This window comes from Gopherus evgoodei, chromosome 5 (genome assembly GCF_007399415.2).
Source record: "Gopherus evgoodei ecotype Sinaloan lineage chromosome 5, rGopEvg1_v1.p, whole genome shotgun sequence".
Taxonomy (NCBI): domain Eukaryota; kingdom Metazoa; phylum Chordata; order Testudines; family Testudinidae; genus Gopherus; species Gopherus evgoodei.
In genome coordinates this window covers 123,658,465-123,683,111 of record NC_044326.1, presented here as the reverse complement: position 1 = coordinate 123,683,111, position 24,647 = coordinate 123,658,465, and the positions used below count along the sequence as shown (strand labels likewise).

Genomic DNA, 24,647 nt, shown 5'->3' with positions numbered 1-24,647 from the left:
ACCTGTGTTTTTTACCCCTTTTAGCCTAACCCAGAGACTCTCCACCCTTCCGTCTCCTATGTCCATCTCCACCTCAGTCCAAGTGTGTACATTTTTAATATATAAGGCAACACCTCCTCCCTTTTTCCCCTGTCTATCCTTCCTGAGCAAACTATACCCATCCACACCAACATTCCAGTCGTGTGTATTATCCCACCAAGTTTCAGTAATGTCAATAATGTCATAGTTTTATTTATTTATTAGCACTTCCAGTTCTTCCTGCTTATTACCCATACTTCTTGCATTTGTATAAATGCATCTAAGATACTGGTTTGATCTTGCCTCCCAGCTTTGCCCTGACCCTCCTTCCTCTCTGCCATTATAGCCCGTGCTCCCTCCTGTTTCCAACCCATCTCCCAGGTCTTGTTCCCCACTTACCTGTGGGCTTTGCTCACCTGTCCCCGTCGAACCTAGTTTAAAGCCCTCCTTACTAGGTTAGCCAGTCTGTGCGCAAATAAGGCCTTTCCCCGCTTCGAAAGGTGAACGCCATCTGTTCCTAGCAGTCCTTCCTCAAATAGCATCCCGTGGTCGAGGAAGCCAAAGCCCTCCTGGCGACACCATCTTCGCAGCCAGGCATTCACCTCCACGATGCATCTGTTTCTGCCCGGACCCCTACCTTCAACAGGAAGAATCGAAGAGAATACCACCTGCGCTCCAAACTCCTTAACCCGTACTCCCAGAGCCCTGTAGTCACTCTTGATCTGCTCAGCGTCACACCTCGCAGTATCATTTGTGCCCACATGGATGAGTAGCATGGGATAGTAGTCAGAAGGCTGGATAATCCTCGACAAAGCCTCTGTAACATCTCGGATACGGGCCCCTGGCAGGCAGCATACCTCCCGGGATGAACGGTCAGGGCGACAGATGGGTGTCTCCGTCCCCCTCAGCAAAGAGTCTCCAACCACCACTACCCTACGTTTCTTATCAGTGGTGGCAGCAGACCTCCCAGCCTTAGGGGTACGAGGCTTCACCCCCTTAACTGTTGGGGGTGATTTCTTCTCTCCTGTATCAAGAAGAGCATAATGGTTATCTTTTACCACAACAGGAGGGTTCGCAGCAGCGGTGGAGCACTGCCTGCTGCTAGAAGTAACCAGCTGGCTGTGTCCACCCTGAGCCTCCTCCTCCACTGGTGTGTCAGATACACCCTGAGGCATCTCCTCCTCCACTGGAGTGTCAGTAGTCCTGTCAACTGGGACAGCACCATCAGCTGTCTCCACATGGATACTGTCCAGGAATTGCTCATGGACATAGATGTTCCTCAGCCTGGCCACCTCCTCCTGTAGCTCTCCCACCTGCTGCCTGAGAGATTCCACGAGTAGGCACCTTTCACATTGGATGCCACCCCCAGCCTGGATATCAGTAAGTGGAAATTGCATATTACAGTCTTTGCAAGCCCACACCAGAATCTGGGTAAAAGCATCCATGCTTTGGTGCTTTGTCTGGCTACAGGCGCAGGTGGAGGAGACAGAAGCAGTGCTGGCACAGGTGTTGCGGGTCCTCCTCACCATTGTAAGCCTCCCTCTATCAAACTCTCTCAAATTCCTGTCTACAGCTCCCTATCCGCTCCTCTCTGCTGTAAACAGAAAGGTTTTCGATGTGGCTCAGGTTATGGGTTCAGGGGACCAATGGGTCACAGATGAGACCGACAAGGGACCCTCCCTCCCTTCCTTCCTACTCCCCTTCCAAACTCCCTTGCAAAACTCCCTGTTAGTAACTCCTGTTCGCTAAGCTCCCTGGTCACTTGTGCGCAGCTTTATAAAGCCCTGGCCTGAGTGAATGCCCCGCCCACTGATTAAGGTTCAGCCAATTACCAGAGGCTTCTAGCTTTCAAACCTTCCTAGTAGCTCCATCTCCAACTGCCAGCTACAGCACACGGTCCTTCAAACAAACAAACCAAACAGACTGACAAACACAAGCTCAGCACACAGCAAGTAACCCCCCCACACACACAAACCCAAACACTGCAGACAATCACTTACCCCACAGATGCTGTATGTGCTCCTCCTTCACCTGGAGAACTCCCTTGCAAAACTCCCTGTTAGCAGCTCCTGTTCGCTAAGGAATAACTAAATAACTAAAACACTACAAAGGTGAGTGTAGACCAGGCCTGGATTTTGTGCTGTAGAAAATGTATACACATGCCATAATATTTCATTGTTGAGTAATTGCATCAGAATGCCAAAGAGAAGGTGAGTGAATCAACCTCATCAACCTGTCATATACAGACTGAAAAACCAGATGAAGAAAGTTGGCAGCACATGGAAACCTGAGCTCAGGATGCAAGAAATATATGAACATAACAGTAAAAAGAGGAGCAGTGGGAAGAGAGATTATTTTAGTTGTTATTGGTACTGCAATAGCTTGGAAGGATCTCCAACTTGAAACCTAGCCCATTAAAAACATACTTTAAAAATAGTTTCAGGTGTTACATTTGCCTTGAGTTCCTCTCACAAATGTTGTGGGTTTATAATCACATTTTCGTATACTTCTCATGGTTTCTTTCTCCTCTTATAGTTACATCAAAGACCCATGCAAACAGAGGAAACTAACAGTATACAGGAGAAACACACAGAAATTGACTAAACACAAAGTTCTTCCAAATCACAAACTCAACAAAGCAATAAATAAATAAAAAGAGAAATATATTTTTCCTCTAATCCCTTATTTATAGTAATCTAGAGGTAACTTGTAATAACAGTACATGAAACATTTTCAGTCAGCAGTGTAATTTGTAAGTTGATGGTATTCTTTTAAGCAAAATAAGTGTGCTAAATGCAACATACAAGAGTGGATTGAACTCCATCAGTACAGAACCCTGGACACTGTCGGGGAAAGAAAGACTGTAATGTAATTACCCACTGAAATGCAGTTACCCTTTGGGGAGAACGCAGCAGCTTTTGGACAGCCCAAAGCAATATTGCACAACCATTTAAAATCAGAAAATGAGTCCTCATTAGTTATAGCTGTGTACTCACTTGCACCCCCTTCTCCCTCCCCAAATTTACAATTTGGCTGAAACATGGTAAAAAAAAATCTGAGCCTCAGGGCAAATATTTTTTACCAAATGTCTCCAAAGACTCCAAAAATTATAAGATAAAAAAGGGGAATAATCACTTTGACATGATATTGTTATAAAAGAAGTGATGTTTCATGCTCATACAACTAAAAATAATATTTGGACAGAAACAGAGAAAAGGTGAACCTCACTTGAATAAAATATTTTTATTTATGGATAAAGGCCACAATTATGCAAAAGTATATGCACATGCTTAACTCTGCACATCTCAGTAATCTCATTGCTTTAAATACAACTACTGATGTGCTTAAAGTTAAACATTAGCTGTATGCAGGATTGGGTGTGACTGCTAACAGGGTGACATTTTCAAACATACTCAGCTTTGAAGTCAGTGGGAGTTTTGCTACTGATTATCCCCAGAGAGCACAAAAGACAGGGAGTGCTGGTTAGAAAGTAAGAATGGCCATATTGGGTCAGACTAAAGGTCCGTCTAGTCCAGTATCCTGTCTTCCGACAGTGGCCAATGCAGGTGCCCCAGAGGGAACGAACAGAACAGAGACAATCATCAGGTGATCCATCTCCTGTCACCCATTCCCAGCTCCTGGAAAACAGAGGTTAGGGACACCATCCCTGCCTGTCCTGGCTACTAGATGTTGATGGACCGAGCCTCCATGAATTTATCTAGTTCTTTTTGAAACCTGTTATAGTCTTGGCCTTCACAACATCCTCTGGCAAGGAGTTCCACAGGTTGACTCTGCGTTCTGTGAAGAAATACTTCTTTTGTTTTAAACCTGCTGCCTATTAATTTCTTGTGTTATGAGGAGTCAATAAATAACAAATAACACTTCCTTATTTACTTTCTGCACACCAGTCATGATTTTATAGACCTCTATCATATCCCCCCTTAGTCATCTCTTTTCCAAGCTGAAAAGTCCCAGCTGTTCTATACCCCTAATAATTTTTGTTATCCTTTTCTGAACCTTTTCCAATTCTATCATATCATCCCCCTTCTTGAGATCCTGCACAAAATCCCACCACCTGAGTTCCATGGGGATCTGCCAGATTTATGGGGGAAGGAGGGGTGGAATCACTCTGTCTTTCAAGTCTTTCTCAGCAGAGGAGACGTAAGCAGCAGAGCTCCATGCCAGAATTATTGCTGCTTCAAACAAATGCCCAGGGTTGGGTGGCCTCTACATCCTCACTCACTCCCCTTCTATCCAGGGGGCAATCTGCAGTAAACTCCTTGAGATGAAATGGGTGGACATTTCTTGTCCCTCCGGTTTCTCTTGGGGTGCACACCAGGACAATTTTGCCCTGGCAGCAGCAGATAAATTTAAAGACCGAGATCTTCCCCAGTGCATTTGTAAAAATGCCTCCTTGGAGAGCTCATGAAAACCTGCCTGTCACAATCAGAAATGTTACTTTCAAGAAATTAAAAGCTGTATGCAGTGTTGTACAAGGCATTGCCTGCCTGTGCCATATCCTCAACACTTGTGCACGGGGGTGGACAGTCCCCATGTTAGCCAAGCTATATGAAATCAGTGCAACCTCTGGTTAAAACAAGAAAACTGTTGTGATTATTATGCAAATAATGAGGCTGCCAAGTCTGATTCATGGCCTGTGATCCTTACACATCATCATGATCCTTTGCAAAAATACCAAACTGACTGGTTCCGTGGGGCATCCTAATTCAGCGAACTCGTTTTTTGTCACGTAGTGCAGTTACCCAACTCTCTTTCTTGAATAGGGGCTCAGGGAGCACTCTGAGGTAGGGGCTTCACCCTGCGAGTCACTCACAGTGAGCACTCTGAAGCAGGAGCTCATTCAGTGAGCACTTTGAGGTAGGGTCCTGTGGGAAAAATCAAGAAAAGCTCTGGGTGCCTTGAAAGTTTGTCTCTCTCACCAGCAATTGTTGGTCCAGTAAAATATATTACCTCACTCTATCTCGCTAATATCCTGGGACCAACACAGCCACAACTACAGTGCGTAGTGCATGATTGTTTAATTACTGATGGTATCATAATGCATGTGCAGAAGGAGGGTGAATTTAGGTTGCACAGGCACCTGTAATGCTGGCCTTTCCCAACTGTAGAATGCTTGACTTTGTAACTTTAGTCTTTTCACATATTTAATGGAAAAGATATATTTATCACCCTTTCTCACTTTGTCCCTGCGATATCAGCTCTATACATGCAGTCTCTCTCTCGCTCTCCTGAGTGAACCCCAAACACACTCATTTTGAAACCAGAATGCTGGCTGTCCTCCTGGCATTTTATTTCACCCATTTAAAAGCCTAGGAGGAGATGCTGGAGCTCAGACCGTTTTCTATGTACCTCCTCCCCAGTTGCACGTGGAGCAGCCGCCTACGAATATCGTCCCGCAGACAGTGCTACCGATGTCACTACCTACCCCGTACACAACCCAGCTCTGCCAGGCTGAACAAATCGCTGTGCACCCCCGTCCTCCTCCTCTCCTACCAAGCCAGGCCTTGGCCCCAACCCTCCCTGATCCCTACTAGGACATGGCGATTGGTGCAGGTTGGAGAGTTTCTGGGGCTCCCATTGGACTTCGCACCGTGTCAGTCACGGATGTCGCCTGGCTGCTTCCTTGCTAGGGCTCGGGGGAAACTTCCTTATTGTTGTTACTGTGAGTGACTCGCAGGGCGAAGCCCCGGCCCGAGCCAGAGGTGCAGCCGCAGCTGGACGGAACGCGGGGAGCAGCTGCAGCCGCCGCCGCCGCCGCCGCAGGAGGTGAGTAGCGCTCGCTCGCTAGCTCGCTGCAGCCGGGCAGCCCTCCGCGGCTGTGACCCCAGCTGGCTGCGGATTTCAGATCGCCCTGGCAGGCATTTTTGCCATGGGCTAAGGGGAAGGCAGAGCCGCCGCGCTCAGCTTTCCGGGGGGGTGGGCAGTGGTGTGAAGCTGTAACCAAGTCAGCCCCTGTAAGCCCTTTCCTCCAAGCCTGCTCTCCGCCCCGGCGGTTTCCTGTGTCGACAGTGGATGTGGCTGCTGGGAGGGAGATAGGGAGATTATTGCTGGCTTTTATTAGCCAGAGATACAAGCAGGTTTGCATGACTTTACCCCTCCCCCTTTCACGTTTCTGTGCTCAAAGTGACAAGGGCCAGGAAAAAATACCCTTGCACAGCCCAGCCATAGTGAACTGTGAAGACTAAACCAGCTCACTTTTCAGTGAGCCCACAGGGATTTGTGAGCTATGCACTCGGCTGCCGAGGAGAGCGAGCGAAGATCATAACGCTTGTAATCCATGGTAGGCGGCTTCTTGCAAGCTGCTCTTTCTCTTCCCTGCAGCCTACCAGGGTTAGCAGTATTAGCATCCAGGCTTTTCCTGGGAGATGGTAGGTGTGCATGTAAAGGACTTGTCTGGGTGGTGTAAGGTTTTCATGGCTCTCCGGGAATTGTGGTTTTTCTCACAACTCAGCTGATACACACTGCAAAGTGACCATTTTTATTAGCGAAGCAGCGGCAGAATTTGTCAAGATCCAAATGATCTACCCTGGATTTTATTTAGGGTAGATCTTACTTATTTACCGTGTGTCTGATCCCTCCAGGAATGTATGTAGAGGGATGTTGCTTAGTTAAGTCTTTATCCTTTTACCCATTTCAGCATCTTATTCTCTCCCTGGCTGGCTCTCTGTAGGGGGCAGAGACCAATTCTTAGTTTCATTTTGGCCTGATATTTTCAGAGATGCTAAGCAACCCCGACTCAGTCAGCCTCAGGAGCTCAGCGGCAGCATCTTTGAAAAGCAAACCACGTGTTCCACCAGAGCATGAGGCTTATATACCTTTGTGTGTGTGTGAGACTGTGTGTGCAAGCCTCATTTCCGAACTCCCCCTGGGCTCTGAGGATAATGAGGTCAAAGATAAACTGGCTTATGCTAATAGTGAGTGGGTCTGCGTGGTGACTTAAATATTTGGGCCTCCTTTAGGAATTACAATATAGTAGAGTGAAGTTAATACACTAGCCTACCTGTACATTGATAGAGAAGTGGCTTTTAATAAGAGGGTTTTTATATGCGGTTGCAAAAGTCTCAGGAACTATAAAGGTAGGTCCTGGGGTGTAACTCTACAAAGGAGTATACTGTACTTCTGTGCACCTCTGTGCCATGTGTCTGCATATATGCAAAGAATTTAAATTGTAGTAGATGAAAAATTCATGCATCTATACAATCTTAAATCACTATTAGCAGTTTAATGGCCTGTACAGTACCATTAAAGATACTCTAGAAAATTGCACAGGCAAGGATCCTGCAAGTGATTTTCATGCATGTATAATTTTAGTCATGTGAGTAGTACCACTGACTTCCATAGGACTAATCTCCTGAGTAAAGCTATGTGTTTGGCAAGATTGGGTCCTAATTTGATGCCTATTTGCATATGATTTATTTTTAAGAACAAAAATTGGCTTCCATCCAGCATAAGGCATGGCAGATGTCCCAGAAAAATGGATTCTCAGAGTCTTTTAAATGCATTGTAGGTAATTTATTTGTGGCCGTGCCCCCCAAACAAAGGAGCACCTTCATTGACCCTCTAAAAGTCTAAAGCATATAGCTAGTGCATTCTCTCTGGGGTTCTAAATGACTAAAATAATCAGCTGAACTAGCATTTTACTCTCTAAAGCATTCTCCCCGTCCTGGTGATCACAATATTTAGGGTTTGTGTACACTACAAAATTAGGTCAAGGAATGGTAGATTATCCTACAGCCACTGCAGTAATTACATTGGCTGTTGGTATCCACACTACCTTCCTGCCAGTGGTGTGTGTCCTCACCAGGAGCATTTGCACTGACTGAAGTGGGGCATTGATAGCCAGCGTGTGGGGCACTGGCAGCTGCATGGGGCTCACAGCTGGAGTCCTCCCACTGTGGGCTGACAGCCAGAGCCAGAGAGAAAATGTGAAATAATAGCAGCAGTGAAACTGACAAGAATGTCAATTTCACTACTGGTAGGCTCCCTGCTGTGCAATTGCGCTCCCTGTGGGGCTCATAGATCTCCTCACCCTGTGTGTGTGGGGGGAAGGCGCTCCCTGGCTCACAGCTTCAGTTGTAAGTCAGGGGCTGGGCTCACAGCTTGGGTTGTCAGCCCTGGGTGGGAAGAGGTGGGAGCTCTGCTGTGAGCCCCGCATGGTGATGTAAGTAATGCAAGTAATGTCTACACACAGGCACTGTGTCACCCTAACTGCATTGACCTAAGCACTACGCCTCTCGTGGAGGTGGGGTTATTAAGTCGATGTAGTGGGCAACTTACTTTGGCTGGAGCACCATTGTAGTGTAGACACTTACAGAGTTAGGTTGACAAAACTGTAGTGTAGACCAGGCCTAAATCTTGTACCCAATCTCTTGAATGCTGGGTATCTGAGTATGACTAGACAGTAAAACACTCCCAGGGAAACTGATTCCCTTTGGCAATCTCACACTACTGGGAATAAGTGCTGTGGCCAGAATGCCTTGCGTTATTGTATGTTGATTCCCCCCCCCCCCCAGTAATCCAGTCTTTACATGATGTAAAGTGGGGGGGGCACTCTGGCTCCAGCAGACTCATGAGCGCCCATGCATGTGAAATTTCAAATGGTGTGTGTCACTGTCTTTCAGTTTTGGGGATCCCAGTTTTGTTGCATTCAGGCCATGTCTGTGCTACCACTTATGCCACTCATGGGTGTGAAAAAAAACACGAGTGTCTCCCGCTGACATAGCTACCACTGCTCGTGGAGATGGTTTTACTATATCGACGGGAGAGCTCTCTCTCGCTGATGTAGTGCAGCTACACGAGTCATCTTACAGCGGTGCAGCTACATCAGTACAGCTGTGCCTCTGTAGGCTCACTAGAGGAGACATGCTCTCAGACTAGTAGATAAGGGCATCATCCTGGAGGGTGCTAAGTGCTGGGGAGGAGTTCTGAGCATCCTCCACTTTCATTAAAGAACCGGAATTGAGGGTGCTCAGTGTCTTTTAAGAAGCATTTGGTACATTGCAGGATCATGTCCAGGCATCATGTGGTGTATGCTATCTCCAAGAAATGAGATGAGACAGAAATTGATGATGCCGATATTTTCAAGATGTGCCCATGTAACTGAAATGATCACGCTGTTATCATCTTGACCCTCCCCTTGTGCCTGCTTATGATCCTCACTTGTGTTGAAATTAGATTGTGCTCCTTGGGGCCAAGGGCATGTGTCTGCCTTTGAAAATGACAGAGCTAACTCAGAGAGAACTCCACTGGAATGTTACTGCAGGTCTCAGGCCAAGAGCAACAAGTAAATGAGCCGTCCCTGGGTTGGCCTCCCAGGCAGACACCTCGGAGAGCCCCCTTAGCTATTCTGTTGATGCTGAGGCTTGTGATTATGTAGGTATCAGAAGCTGTCTGAGGGCTCAGTGAGACTTCACTTAAAAGTGTGTCAATGCTCCTACCTGATCAGCTGGCAGGGTTGTCAGTGGAAAAAATGTGAAGCAGTTCCTCTGTCTCACCCCTCCCATCCTCCAGAGACTGAGAATCCTGGCGTGGCGAGCAAAAGAAATTGGAATTGGGTGTTGTACCTGGAGCTCCTTCAGGCTAGGGCAAAGGTGGTCCCAAGGTGATCATCTGACCCATTCACTCACTCGCCACTTCTTCACATTGCCAAAGACTCACATCCCAGAATTTTAAGAAGTCAACTGGATTTTTATTTCCATAGTCCAGTGATTTCAACTTTATTTTCAGTATCAGTTTCCTCTTTCAGCCCTGTTAACCCCATAAATAAGTGTCTGTGTAGTGGCACCGTGCTTCTGGGATATAGTCACATTCTTTTTTTCCCTTTATGTACTAGATCAGGGGTAGGCAACCTATGGCACGAGTGCTGAAGGCGGCAGCTGATTTTCAGTGGCACTCACACTGCTCGGGTCCTGGCCACCAATCTGGGGTGGCTGTGCATTTTCATTCAATTTTAAATGAAGCTTTTTAAACATTTTAAAAACCTTATTTGCTTTACATACAACAATAGTTTAGTTATAGATTATAGACTTATAGAAATAGACCTTCTACAAACGTTAAAATGTATTACTGGCACGCGAAACCTTAAATTAGCATGAATAAATGAAGACTCGGCACACCACTTCTGAAAGGTTGCCGACCCCTGTACCAGATGTTAAAAGGGACAATGTCCTCACCAGGGCTATGAAATAGGGATTGGGAAGATTGTTGTTTAAATTGTCCCATGTGCTGAGGATACTTTGCTTGTACAACAGAAGTGAAGATGCCTTGCATTCTGTCACACATGGAACAGTTCTTGTAAGACTCCCACTTTTTTGCTGCCTGTCCTGATTTAGCTCAAACATCGAGGTGTAGCAAAACGAGGGTCTCTGGGAGGAGAATTATTTCCGTTAGGAGAAAAAACATTGGACTAGGGGCTAAGCGAAGGGACCGTTTGGTAAATTCTGTAATTATTGGGGCAGTGTCAGTAGAAGAAGCACATTAGTTACCGCTGCAGTCCAGTGAATAACAATGAAGGAGAAGTTTATTTGATCGTGCTCCACCAATTGGCAGCCATCAGTGTTTCTGGAGTGCTCAGCACTGAGCGTTGTTTGTTGTGAGTACCGTGCCGTGTTTACTTTCACTCACTTTCCCAGAGTGGTGTGGTTATAGCAATAGCTTTTGCTTCTAGTTTTTGAGGTTGGTTGGAACAATAAGTTCCTATAATCACATGAGGAGGCTGTTAGATGCCATGCCGATAAAAAGAGCTACCTCTGTGTGTTAGATGCAGAGTTGTGTAGGACAAAAAGGTGTTAGTGTCCTGTGACTACAGGGGTGGTAATGGGCCACTTCGTCTTAAGTGGTTCCTTAGAATACGTATTAACTACTTTTGCTAAACCAGGGGTGGGCAAACTTTTTGGCCTGAGGGCCACATCTGGGTATGGAAATTGTATGATGGGCCATGAATGCTTATGAAATTGGGGGCTGGGGTGGGGTGAGAGTTCTGGCTGGGGGTGCGGGCTTTGGTGATGGGGCCAGAAATGGGGAGTTCAGGGTGCAGGAAGGGGCTCCGGGCTGGGTTAGAGGGTTGGAGTGCAGGGGCTCCGGCTAGGGTCCATCTAGCCCAGTATCCTGTCTTCCCACAGTGGCCAATGCCAGGTACCCCAGAGGGAATGAACAGAACAGGGGATGGATCACTTGATAATTTCCCTATCATCCATCTCAGCATCTGGCAGTCAGAGGCTTATTACCAGGCATGTTGTATGTAAGACATGGGTGGCAATTGATAAGATCTACTTGGCATTGGTGAGGCCTCAGTTGGAGTATTGTACGAGTCCCTCCTCCCTTAATATGCTCGGCTCCTCTCCCCGGCAGCTGAGCCCGGGCCTGGAGTGAGCCACCGCTGCCTCCCAGCGAAGCTCTCTCAGACAGAAGCAACTCTGTCTCACTCCCCACCTGGCTGCCAAGGAGAGCAGTCGAACATGCCAGGGGGAGGGACAGGGAGAGAAGGACAGAGCCGCTCTCCCACCTCACCAGGCCAATCTGGGAGGGCACTTGACCCCCCATGCCTCCACTACATGTTGCCTCTGCCATAGTAGACAATTTTGGGGGCTTTCATTTTCACAGGATGGCACCTCTGGAAAAATCAGATTCCATGTCCTAGGGCTGTCTCAAGTTGGGCACCCATAATGACTAATCACTTTTGAAAACTTAGGCATATATATATATATATATTTCCCTTTACCTATTGCCTGTCCTGAAGATTTCCACATGGTGGTCATCAGGATAAAGGCTTGTCTGCGCTACAGAATTAAGTCGACCTAAGTTATGTTGACGATCATAAGCCGCTTTAATTACATTGGTTGTGCACGTCATCACAACACTCCTTGTATCAATGAAGTGTGTCCCAGTCGTTGCTCTTGCATCGACAGAGGGAGCGTTGCATTGTGGGTAACTATCCCACTGTACAACTTGTCACTCTCTGCCTCTGGGAGCTCTGGGAATGGATTGTGATGCATCATGGGGAGGCATGCTCGCCATCTCATGATGCATTTATTTTCATCCCATCATTCCATGGGCTTCCAAATTCGTTTAGTGCCGTTTTTCAACAGCCCTTGTAAACTGTGCACCCGCCATCTCTGTCTAACAGCATGGATCCTGAGTTGCTGACCATTGTGGTGATGAACGTTATGAACACAACACGGCTGGTCCTGCATTATTTCATGAACTGCGAAAGAGAGAATGACTCGGTGGTGCCTGCCCTGCTGGCTGCCATGGAAACAAATAATTCAAGATTGCTGCTGGCATTCACGGAACAGCTGCACGCGGTGGACCGTCGGTACTGGGCTCGGGAAACAAGCACTGAGTGGTGGGATCGCATTGTTATGCACATATGGGATGATGAGCAGTGGCTGCAGAACTTTCGGATGCGCAAATCCACCTTCCTGGAACTGTGTGCGGAGCTTGCCCCAGCACTGCGGCGCAAGGATACCAGAATGAGAGCTGCCCTCACTGTTGAAAAGCGAGTGGCGATCGCTGTGTGGAAGCTGGCAACTCCAGACTGCTACCGGTCAGTCGCAAAGCAGTTTGGAGTTGGCAAGTCCACTGTGGGGGCTGTGGTAATGCAAGTGTGCAGGGCCATTAACCGCCTCCTGCTACGAAGGACTGTGACTCTTGGTAATGTGCAGGAAATAATCGATGGCTTTGAGGCAATGGGATTTCCTAACTGTGGAGGGGCAATAGATGGAACTCATATCCCAATTTTGGCCCCAGATCATCTTGCGAGGGAGTATATCAACCGAAAGGGCTACTTTTCGATGGTCTTGCAGGCACTGGTGGATCACCGGGGCCGTTTCACTGACATCAACGCAGGGCGGTCAGGGAAGGTGCATGATGCACACATTTTCCAGAACACTGGACTGTATAGAAAGCTGCATTCTGGGACGTTCTTTCCAGACCAGAAGATCCCAATGGGGGATGTTGAAATGCCCATAGTGATCCTGGGAGACCCTGCCTATCCCTTGCTGCCATGGCTCATGAAGCCTTACACTGGGAAACTAGACAGCAGTAAGGAGCGCTTCAACAACAGGCTCAGCAGGTGCCGAATGATCGTTGAACGTGCCTTTGGCCGATTAAAAGGTCGTTGGCGCTGCCTTTTTGGCCGGTTAGACCTCGATGAGGAAAATATTCCCATGGTCATTGCGGCCTGCTGTATTCTGCATAATATTTGCGAAGTGAAGGGGGAAAAGTTTCCCCAGGAGTGGAGCGCTGAAGTTGAACGTCTGGCTGCTGATTTTGAGCAGCCAGATACCAGGGCAATTAGAGGGGCACAGTGTGTGGCTGTTCGAATCAGGGAAGCCTTGAAAGAGCATTTTGACCGTGATTCCCAGTAATGTGTCTAAACATTTGGCCAAGCATTGTTTACTTGCTGCCTTGAATGGTACCTGTAGTGCTTGCTTCCTCAGCTTTAACTGTAGTGAGCAAATGTTCCTGCCTTTAGCCACCGTGTTTAAATGTTAGCACTGACTAACGTGTGTATGACACAAATAAAAAGTCAATTTGTATCAAAGAAGAAAGTTTAATAACAGGACAAAACGCATTTTTTTTTTGTCAAACTAGGGACATAGAAATGAGGAACAGTCTCAGTTACGGCTCTCACAGCTGAGTGTAACTCCGACTTTCACTGTGAAACCAGTCCCTCGGAGTTGAGTGCAAGGCTTACTGTGAGGGACCGGGAACATGCTTAGAATGTGGTGGGGAGTTTGGGGAGGACATGGAATGGAGTTCTGTATTAGCTGCAGGGGCACTTGTGCTCTGACAGCAGTGTGATGAGGGACTTGAGCATCTCTGTCTGGTCCTCCAATAGCTTCATCATCTGCCCCTACCCATCTCTCCTTTCCAGGGTATCCATCCTGAGTTTTTCATTACTTGTCTCCCTCCACACTCTTATTTCGTTATGTGCTGTATCTGTTGACTGCAGCACTTCATGAAACATATCCTCCTTACTCCTCTTAGTTCGCTGCCTTATCTTACGGTGGCGCTTCACCGGTGTGGAGGAGTGGGTCCTCAAGGGCACATCTGCAGAAACCAAAGAAATAATGAACAGTGACAGTCTTGTGAGTGCGCTCACAGCTGTGAATCATAACATTTACACACACCTCTTTCTCACTGTCCCTTGGGTAGCACATGGGTCAGCACAAGCCCCAAATACGGTGAGTTCAGCAGGAGGCGCGGGAATATTGGAAAGAATGGACTAAGAGTCTGGGTGGTTTCCAAAGGGAGTAACTAGAAGCCCCAAGGGAGACTTTTCTGAATATTGTTACCGTTTTCCACAGGCTAGGATAATCGAACCCAATATCTCACTCCTAAGGGTAACCTAAGATGCAGGGGTACATCTCCTGCTTGCATGTGGCTTCAGACCAGCTCTGTATGCTGCTCGCCTATGTGCCGCTCTGGTCCCTGCAGAAATTATTGTCATGTGGTGCGGCAAAGTTTTGTACAGCAGTGGGGAGAAACAAGGCAGCTCTTTCAAGGAATTTTTGGCAGAGGATTGCAGAGTACCTACAGGAAAGTTTCCTGGACATCTCTGTGGAGGATTCCTGGGATATTTCGGTGTATGTTAACAAATTTTTCTGCTGGGCCCCCGCTGTGTAGATGCTCAGGCTCTGCTGCATGTCCCTTTCATGCCCCTTCTTCTGCATGCCACTAGCAATCAGCCCGTAGGTATCAAAGTTCCTACAGCTGGAGCGAAGCTACAATCCCATAGACCAAGGGTGGGCAAACTATGACCCATGGGCCAGATCTGGCCTGTTGGGGCTTTGGATCCAGCCCATGGGATTGCCACTCCCGTGGCACTGTGGGCCCCGTGCTGCTCCAGGAAGCAGCCGGCACCACGTCCCTGTGGCCCCTGGAGGAGGTGGAGAAGAGGGCTCCGCATGTTGCCCTCGCCTGCAGGCGCCGCCTCCCACGGCTCCCATTGGCCGGGAACAGGGAACCGCAGCCAAAGGGAGCCTGGGGGGAGGTATCCACAGGAGAGAGCAGCGCACGGTGCCCTCTGTGCCCCCTCCACCAGGGGCTGCAGGAACATGGTGCCGGCCGCTTCCAGGAGCGGCGCAGGGCCAGGGCAGGCATGCAGTGAGCCTGCCCTGGCCCCGGTGTGCATTGCTGCCACCCCGGAGCTGCCCCAGGTAAGTGGTACCAAGCCAGAGCCCCACCCCAACCCCCTGCCCTGAGCCCCGTGCTGCACCCCGCATCCCTCCTGCATCCCAACCCCCTTCCCTGAGTCCCTTCATACACCCTGCACCCTCCTGTGCCCCAACCCCTTCCTCTGAGCCCCTTCCTGCACAGCACACTCCCTCCTGCACTCCAATCCTTTGCCCCAGTCTTACATTCATGGCCCTGCATGCAATTTCCCCACCCACCCTCTGGCCAAAAAGTTTGCTTACCCCAGATCCAACAGCTCTGGTGTTCTCCATGCGGGAGTGGGTTTACTGTGGAAAGCTGGCATGGTCTGCTGGGAAGGTGCTCTGTGCACGGTCCATGCAGAGCAAACAGGGAGAGGAATTTCAAAAATTCCCAGGCTTCAAAAGGGGGAGGGGTGCATACCTATGTACCTTCAGGGCATGGAGTTCAAACTGTTGACCACAGCAGTCAGGATGAGCATTGTGGGACACAGGGCCGTCCTTAGGCATACGCAGAATACGGGGCCCCCCAGGGCACCTGAAAATTTGAGGCACCACTGATTCTTAGTGTCCACCCTCCCAGCTCTTCATATCTCTGTTCTGACTCTTCCTGCAGACTCCCACAGCTAGCTGCCGCGGCATGGTGATTCTGAGTCTGGAGGGGATCTAGTAACTTAAAAGTGAAAAAGCCTTCCAGCCTTCTAGACCTATTAGCACAACATTGAAACTGTTAAAGAGGCATTCAAGTGGTAATGAAGCATTTGCCAACCCGCAGGTATATACTGACAGTTTCTGAATTTACTGGGCAAAACAGTTGTGCATGACTGTAATATTTACTCAGAACATGTTAGTCTACAGGAGCTTAGTTTAAAATTTGCTTTAAAATATTTCATTAGTGAGTTGGTGAAGATTATAAAATCACATCTCTAAAAAATCCTTGCATAGATTTTTAGATGCACAATCATCTTTAGCCTTAAATGCTTGGATCTTCAGACATATAATTTTTTAAATAAATCCTTCAAAAGACCACCCTTATCTAAAATACACATTTAAATTTTACTTACTGTAGTAAAAAAAACTTGCTTCCAAAGTCTTCCTGTCCTTTCTGTCCATCCTTTTCTCCCTTCACACACCTCCACCCTTGTTGAAGAGAGCCCTTCAAGGGACAACACCCCTTTCCTTCCGGGTAGCTGGACAAAGAGTTTCCCTTTCTTTACTTCTGACTATCTGATGAACTAGTTTTAAGAGAACCCTCCAGCAAAATCAGTACCTAGCAAGATATAAAATCCTTTGTTATGCCTAAAATCTTTGGAAATTTTTTTTTAAAGTTGGTGAAATTTCATAAACGTCTGTCGTTATGGAGATCACACAAAGTAAATTTTTCTAAGAGCAATGAACATTGTTATGAACACACTAAACCTCTGTGATGGATTAATTTAAAATAATGTTTTCAGTTGTTTCAGTGAGTTAAATATGTAGTAATCTGGAACGATTATTTTATGAAGGCTTAAGAGTACATTTAAAATATAAAAGAAGCTTAGAAATACTGATTAAGAAAATGTAAAACAGAGGAGAGCTACATCATGTATTCCATAATATTTAATGTTGTAATCAGCAAGACAGCTGACTCACCCTTACTACAAAGTTTTTGCAAATAAATCTCAGACAAACTTCTGGGCATATCAGAAAACCTGTCACCGACATTTTTTATTCCCAAGTTTAGTGCTTTTAATTAGGTACCTTCTGCATGTCCAGTCTTCACCATCTGGCATGCAGTGGAAAACAGGCTCCATTTTCTTTAGAAAGAAATTGCAGAAGAGTGTTTTTTTCAAATGTGATTTGCTTCATTTGGGTTCAGGGATTTAGCTGGAAGGGATTGAGCAGAGTGGGGGAGGAAAGAGAGGAGGGAGACAGGAGGGAGAGAGCGGGGCCGGGGTGGAATGGGGGTAGGGTCTGGGGTAGAGTAGGGATGGAGTATGGGTGGGGCCACAGGAAGAACTGGTGGCCTGGAGAGCTAGCCTCACCAAGCAGTAGCTTCACCCACCGCCCATCAGGGTGGATTTGATATAAATCAAATTGATTTAAATCACTAGTCAGAAAAACTCAATTTAATCATGGATTTCCAAATCAAAGTGCATTCTTGTTGGTTGTTATAACCTTAATACATATTCTTCACAACTCAGAGATAGATGTAGATTTCATTTCTAGAAGGTACTCACTATACATTTCTAAAGTGATTTATTTTGAAAACCTTTCAGATGAGTTTTACAGCTATATCAGAAAATGAATGATTGTTTTGTCATTTCATTTACCAAAGGTAATTGAAGCAGATATTTATGAAGTCATTGGGAGGTGAACTTTCTCCAATTCAACAAGTTAATCATTAATATTTGGAGGATTTTCTTGCCATGTTGTGTTGGAAGGAGACCGTCGCCAGACAGACATTTAAACTGTTTTATTTAACTAAAACAACAATGTTATCTATTCTGGATTTTTTTTCTTCAACAGCAAACATATAGTATTTTAACAAAACAAGCATATGAATTTTTTAATTTAGTTAAACATTCAAGTTTTTTAAAATCAGGTTTGTTCTTGTTAAAATTGTTTTTAACTAAAATAGTTAAATGAAATATTTAAAAAACAAAAATTAAATCGACTATGTCAGCCAGGTCAACATGAGAAACTTAAAATATTGGCTTCTGCAGCTAACTCAGTCATCTTCACCTTCAGTTTCCTGTTTGTTCATAATCTGGAAGAGAAAAACAAACTTTCCTGCTTTTTCGGGTCCCAAACGATTTCTCAGTTTGGAATGAATTAGTCCAAAGGAAGAAAATATTCTTTCTACACTAGCAGAGAAGCTACTGCTGTTAAAAGTAAGATTATCACTTCAACAGTCTCTGAATCCGATTGCTTAAGCGACCGCTGAAATGCTGCCAAAGACCCAGAGCGACTGAAGGGCCCCTGCCGCCGAAGACCAGGACTGCCGCCGGGCCAGGGCTTGTGGGGCATTTCGGCGGCGGGGTGACCCCTCAGTCACTCCGCATCTTCTGCAGCACTGAAGGGCCCCCCGGCACTGAAGACCTGGAGTGACTGAAGGGCCCCCCACCGCCGAAATGCCGGCTGAAGACCCGGACCGTCGCCAGGCAGGGCTCGCAGGGCCCCTGCGGGGTCTGCGGCCTGGGGCCAATTCCTCCCTCCCGCCCCCCCCCCCCCCCGGGCAGCCCTGTCATCAGCAAACATATTTCTTGAATGGTTCACCCTTAGCTCTGAAGTTTATTATAGTTGATATTATGGAGGAATGATTGCTGGATGTCCATGTCATAGCCAATTCCTCTTCGTCAGTTAAGGTTTGACCCTGGTACCGAGTATTGAGAATATTTGCAAGAAAATGAGATGAAGATAGTGCTTGCCTCATTTGTTTTTTTTATGCTTGTAATTTAGCTCTGTCATTGAATATATCTCTTTTTAAGATCTCACTCAGTTACTTCCAAATTTCAACAGTGTCAGCAATAAAACAGCTATTTCCCTGCATTTTCTTCAAGGCTACGGAAATAGGCTTCAGAGTACTCAGCATGTGTTCAACATTTCTCTGAAGCCCAGTGTTGAGAACTTTGGCTGTGACAGTGCCATCTATTTTTTCACGATTTTGTTCACAAACTGTCATCAGATTAGGCCAGTTCTTGAGATAGTGCTCAAAACAGTCCACTACTGCAGTGATTCGCAAACTAGGGCCGCCACTTGTTCAGGGAAGCCCCTGGTGGGTGGGGCCAGTTTGTTTACCTGCCGCGCCTGCAGGTTCAGCCAATTGCAGCTCCCAGTGGCTGTGGTTTGCTGCTCCAGGCCAATGGGAGCTGCAGGAAGCGGCACGGGCCGAGGGACATGTGTCCAATTAGGGTGACATAACCAACCACAAGTCTATGCTGGCACTGCGTCACTCTAACTGCATCACAAAAAGCTCTGAGCCGCTCGTCGAGGCAGTTTTATTATGTTGGCATAGCAGGGGAGTTACATCTGTGGGAGAAGCATTTCAGTGCGGTCACCTGCATTGTTTTGTCGATACAAGCTGACTTTTGTCGACAAAACTGTGTTGTGTAGACAAGGCCAAAGTTTTTTTTTTAATAGAGCTTTCAGCTCAAACTCCCAAAACAACATGAAGTTTCCACTCACGACATTAATGGCAAGGAAGAGTAAAAACATTAAATAGAATCGGCAGTGGAGCAGGAAGCTTCCATTTTGAGTCTTGTGGATAAGTATACAGGAAACATTGTGCCCATTTGAACATATGACACACCAAACTTACAGCATTCTTGCATAATGCATTTATAAAAAACAAAGAATTTTAATTTAAACTTTAAAGTGCACAACATCTTAGAAATAAATCAGTAACAGACCGGGACTTACAGGACCTTTGGAAAATCTTCTGATTTGTCATTCTTTCAAATAGACGCTGCATTTGTGTCTTGTTCTGCTTCCTGCAAATATAGCACTTCCTGGGAAGTGTCAGTAAAAAAGCCTGAGAGACACAAAGGTGCCCTTTGCAGTGCCCTCCTAAAAACTGTTTAGAAAACTCATGTTTGTTGTCAGTTATACCACCATGCTTTCAAAAGAGCTCAGTACACAGCATCTCCCATTGTTTTCAGTAGGAGCTGCTGGTTCTTCTGCACTTGAAAATCTGGCCACTTAATTTATGGGGCTAAATGGGGGCTGAGGCCCTTTGAAAATCTGGACCCTAATTTGTATTTATATTACAGGGGTTCCCAAATTTTTTCATTGCATGGATCCCATTTTAAGAGATGGTCTTGGTGGCCACATTTCCTCCAATTGTCAATCACTTGCCATCCCTGTGGCAACTGCTGCAATTCTTACATGGAAAATTAAATTAGGGGAAATAATTATTCAATCTAATTTTTAACGTTAGCTGCTGGAAACAAGATAGCCAGCTCTCCCCAAACCATAGCCCTGCAACTCTTGGGGAGCAGGGTGTGTGTGTGTGTGTGTGTGTGTCCAGCTCCTACATACACACCCAGAAGATTTATATATAGGTAATATAAGAAATCAGTGTAGCTTACCTGTGTAAACAAATGCTGGAGACCAAATTTAATGTTGGTGTGACTCTTATAGTCAGTGGAGCAGCAGCTGTTTTCACTATCACAGACTTTGGACTTGGACATGTAGGGCTGCTGTTGTATGGATAGCTGTCAAGCAGGTTGCATGCTGGGAAGAGAGTCATGTCCCAGAGCGAATGTTGAAGCTGCAGCCTCACTCTGGATCGCGCTGGCTTTGTTGCTACCCAGAGGTTGGATGATGGGCTTCTTGGAGAGGGAATGTGAGTTTAATACAAGTAGATATCATTTGAAAAACAAACCATCAAAAATCTATACTCACCGCTTTTACTGCGCTGCAGTATTGCCTGTTCTTAGGGAACTGCTGTGGTACACTTAGTTATCACTGCCTGGTGCATATCAGCTGGGATCTGTTTTAGTGTCAGCTACTGTGCAAGTTGTCTTTCACCCGGCATCTATGTCCAGTATAATTAAAAACCAAAATACATGGAAGAACCAGTTTGCACAGGTGGACAAAGCCCTGTCAGCTGGGACGGGAGGAATCTTGACAGGCGACTTTCACTGTTCAGAAGGAGCAGTTCCCTACTGGTGCAGATGATTTAGTCTATACCATGGGTGGATTTGGGGCGGGGGGAATGATTGGAAGGGAACAGCCCTGAAAGTTTAAATAAAAAGGCCAACAAAGACAAATGGGATTTGCAGCATGTTTTAAAGCAACCCAGGAAGGGACTGTCCCATACCCATTCCAGGAGAAAACTCCACCCTTCTCAGTCCTGCCTTAGTGGAATTGAGAGCAGGTCACCGCAGCTGACCTCAGCCAAAATAGGATGAGAGATGAGCACTCAAATGTTTAGGGCTTCGATTCCCAGGCTATTTATTTCCTTCTCTTCCCCCATCACCTCCCTCCCCCAAAATAGTATCCTTGAGTCAGTCCTGTTGTATTCCTAGAGCAGACAAAGGAGTTCTCTGAGGCTTCAGGGGTGGAATTTTATTGTTAGTGCAACATGTTTTAACAAATGACCCAAATACTTTGAGATTAGGTCTGATGGGAGAATTTACAAAAAATCTCACAGTTGCTTCTGGAATGAGAGATTGTTTCTCTTGCTGCTGCCAGTATAAACCAGGAGTGAACTTGGCATATGGCAGGGGTGGCCAACCTGAGCCTGAGAAGGAGCTAGAATTTACCAGTGCACATTGCCAAAGAGCCACAGTAATATGTCCCTCACTCCCTCCTGCTCCCAGCACCTCCCACCCACCAGCAGCTCTGCTGATCAGCGCCTCCCCCCGCTCCCTGCACCTCCCGATCACCTCCCATGCAGGAGGCTCTGGGGGGAAGGAGAGAGGAGCAAGGGCATAGCGGGCTCAGGGGAGGGGGCAGAAAGGGGTGGAGTGGGGGCAAGGTCTGTGGCACAGCCAGGGGTTGAGCAGTGAGCACCCCCCTGGGCACATTGGAAATTTGGCGCCTGTAGCTCCATCCCTGGAGTCGGTGCCTATACAAGGTGCTGCACTGGGGGAGGAAGGGTAGCTCAGTGCCTTGAGCAGTGGCCTGCTAAACCCAAGGCTGTATGATCAATCCTTTGAAGGGGCCATCTGGGGTGAAAAATCTGTTAGGGACAGTACTTGGTCCTGCTGTGAAGCCAGGGGACTAGCCATAATGACCTTTAATAGGGGAGTAGGGAGAGCTCAGTGGTTTGAGCATTGGCCTGCTAAACCCAGGGTTGTGAGCTCAATCCTTGAGGGAGCCACTTAGGGATCTGGGGCAAAAATTGGTCCTGTTAGTGAAGGCAGGGGCCTGGACTCAATGACCTTTCAAGGTCCCTTCAAGTTCTAGGAGATTGGTATATCTCCTGTTATTATTATTATTTATCATTATATTAACTTCTGAAGAGCCACATGTGGCTCTGGAACCACAGGTTGGCCACCCCTGGCTTATGGCATTGTCAAGTACTGGCTAACTGCATGTTTTCTTTTTTCCTTCCTCTTTTGTCTGTCTTTGTTTCTTTGTCCCATGTTACTGTTCTCTTTGAAGGTACTGGCTTTTAGATGGTTTAGTGGACTCAACAGAGGATGGGAAGCCAGGTGTTCTAGTATGCGGGTTTGGGCAAGTCACTTTCACATCAGTATCTTGTTTGTACAGCTCTCTGAGGTGCTAAACTGTTGTTGTGATGCTCCATGGGAATTGTATGTGGTGCACCCTTTCTCCTGGACATTTCATGGCCTTGGGGTGGGTGGGAGGACGTGTGCGCACACAAACGTGTTTTGGTTATGCTTAGTAGTGCAGCTCCCTTCTCTGCCTGGATTTCTCAACTAGTAGTGTACTATGGTATTGCACGTGGCCAGTACCCTGTAAATAACTGAGATCAATCTAATCAGGACCTGTTTAAATAACTTCTTTGCAGATATCATCCTTTGAAAAGGTGGTCTATTGTAATTGCCCAAAACATTGCACTATCATAGAATATCAGGGTTGGAAGGGACCTTGGGAGGTCATCTAGTCCAACCCCCTGCTCAAAGCAAAACCAGTCCCCAGACAGAGTTTTGCCTCAGATCCCTAAATGACCCCCTCAAGGATTGAATTCACAACTATGGGTTTAAGGAGGCCAATACTCAAACCGCTGAGCCATCCCTCCCCTGCAATACAGTTATAAACTGCTGTGTTTTGAGCCATTAGTTTAGAACATTGTAGTGGATTTTTAAGGGTCAGAGGAAGAATAGTTTTGTCTAACAATGCTTAGCACTCTTGTATAGTGCTTTTCCCTGCTAGATCTCAAAACACTTTAAAAAGTAAGCACCATATCCCTGTCTTATACATTGCCAGGGCAGCTAAATAAGGCACAGTAGCTGTGACACACTGAGTCTATAGCGGAGCGGGAGTGGAGCCCATGAGTCCTCATTCTACTGTCTAATGCCCTATTTATTGGTAAGGATTAAAGGTGAATCCATGTAGCAAATACACAGACATGACGGGATTAGACAGGAAATATTTTTCTGTTGGTTCCGCTTCCTTCTGAGAACAGGATGTGGTTGCATCACTTATTCATCACTTTTCATTTCTCTTCTTCCCCAGGAAGGAAAAAGGCTACATGACTTGCTGAAGGGAGACAAAATGTTATGTTGGGGATGTTGGTCTTTTGGCCAGCCTGGGATAGGTAGCAATCTCCAAGCAATCATCCCTGAGCCACAGGTGTATGGATTCATTCACGACCGAAACATCAAGGAAGTGGCTTGTGGAGGAAACCATTCTGTTTTCTTACTGGAGAATGGAGAAGTTTACACATGTGGCTTGAACACCAAAGGACAGCTAGGCCATCAGAGAGAGGGAAGCAAGCCAGGTACATGGATTTTTTTTTTTTTTTTTGATACTTCAAACACCAGTTGCAGTGATGGGGCACGTGTTTGTTTGATTCTTCATGCGAAAACTCTTGTATGAATTCTTTGTGACTCAGCAATGACTGGAGCTGATGGGCATGCTTAGTTGTACAGAATTAGGGTGCTGAATAAGATGGGTTTGGTTATCGGAATGTATAGCTATAGAATGGTGGGATGGGGAGAGAAATAACCGTGACATATCGAAGCATTGCACAATGGTAGAGGCGTCAATACGGGTGTAGATGATCTGGGGCAGAAGTTTCCTACTTTGTGTAAATGTGACTTGCTTTCTCTTAGTGTTGTAGCAAGGGAGGGCTGTTAGTTACAGGGCTCTCCCCTGCTTCTCAGACTTTACTGTGTTACCCAGAATCATTAGTGTAGGAGTTGACGTCTTGCTAGGAGCAACCCTGGGGGCTGCTCCTGCGCCTTGTGGTATCAGTGGAAGCTTGGTCATTGCTATTTGGGAGTGAGCCTATTTTTAGCACAGTTGCTGATAGCAGGGTTTCTTTAGACAAGAGGGTGTCTTCTGAGAACCCTGTAGCAGGGCGTCATGGGGTACGGCCTTCATCACCAGACTGGTGTCTCCTTGAGCTGGGGTTAGCTCGAGGCCGACACTCACATCTGTGGTCTGCACACCAGCACTCTGTCTCTGTTCCTGCCAGCAGCTCCTCTCAGTTTCCATAACGGCAGTGACTTCTTTGTGACTCCGGCTAGGTCATCATCTGTGTTTCGCTGTCCAACAGGCCAGCCACTTCCCCAGTGGCGAGTAGTGGGGACCCGGGCTGTCCCAGGGACCGTGTAACCAGCAGTCTCCTGCTGCTCTTCTGTGCCCTCCGTCAATGCTACTCTATTTCCTTTGGCCACTTCCGCATGACCCCAGCACCTTCTTCACCTTCACCTCAGGGCACTCAGCTGCTCAGTCCCAGCAGCCAGCCAGGAGCTCCATCTTGTTTCCCTGGTTCCTGCCAGCAGCTGCTCTGTCCAAGTTGCTTCGTTCTCTCAGTCCTTCAGTGACATGGTC

The 24,647-nt window shown here is 46.8% G+C and overlaps 1 protein-coding gene across 4 annotated transcripts in view; it reads left to right on the top strand.

The window, feature by feature from the left end:
- Nucleotides 1-5,488: 5,488 nt before the first annotated feature.
- HERC3 (HECT and RLD domain containing E3 ubiquitin protein ligase 3) overlaps nt 5,489-24,647 on the top strand; it is a 109,657-nt gene continuing 90,498 nt past the window's right edge. For 2 of the 4 annotated variants that reach the window (XM_030564843.1, XM_030564842.1), the window contains exons 1-2: nt 5,494-5,805; nt 23,325-23,589. In XM_030564843.1, coding sequence (XP_030420703.1) covers nt 23,364-23,589 — 226 coding nt within the window. In that variant the 5' untranslated portion in view covers nt 5,494-5,805; nt 23,325-23,363. Of the gene's footprint in view, nt 5,806-23,324; nt 23,590-24,647 lie in introns of those variants that run through there. The other 2 variants (XM_030564845.1, XM_030564844.1) reach the window with 2 other exon arrangements.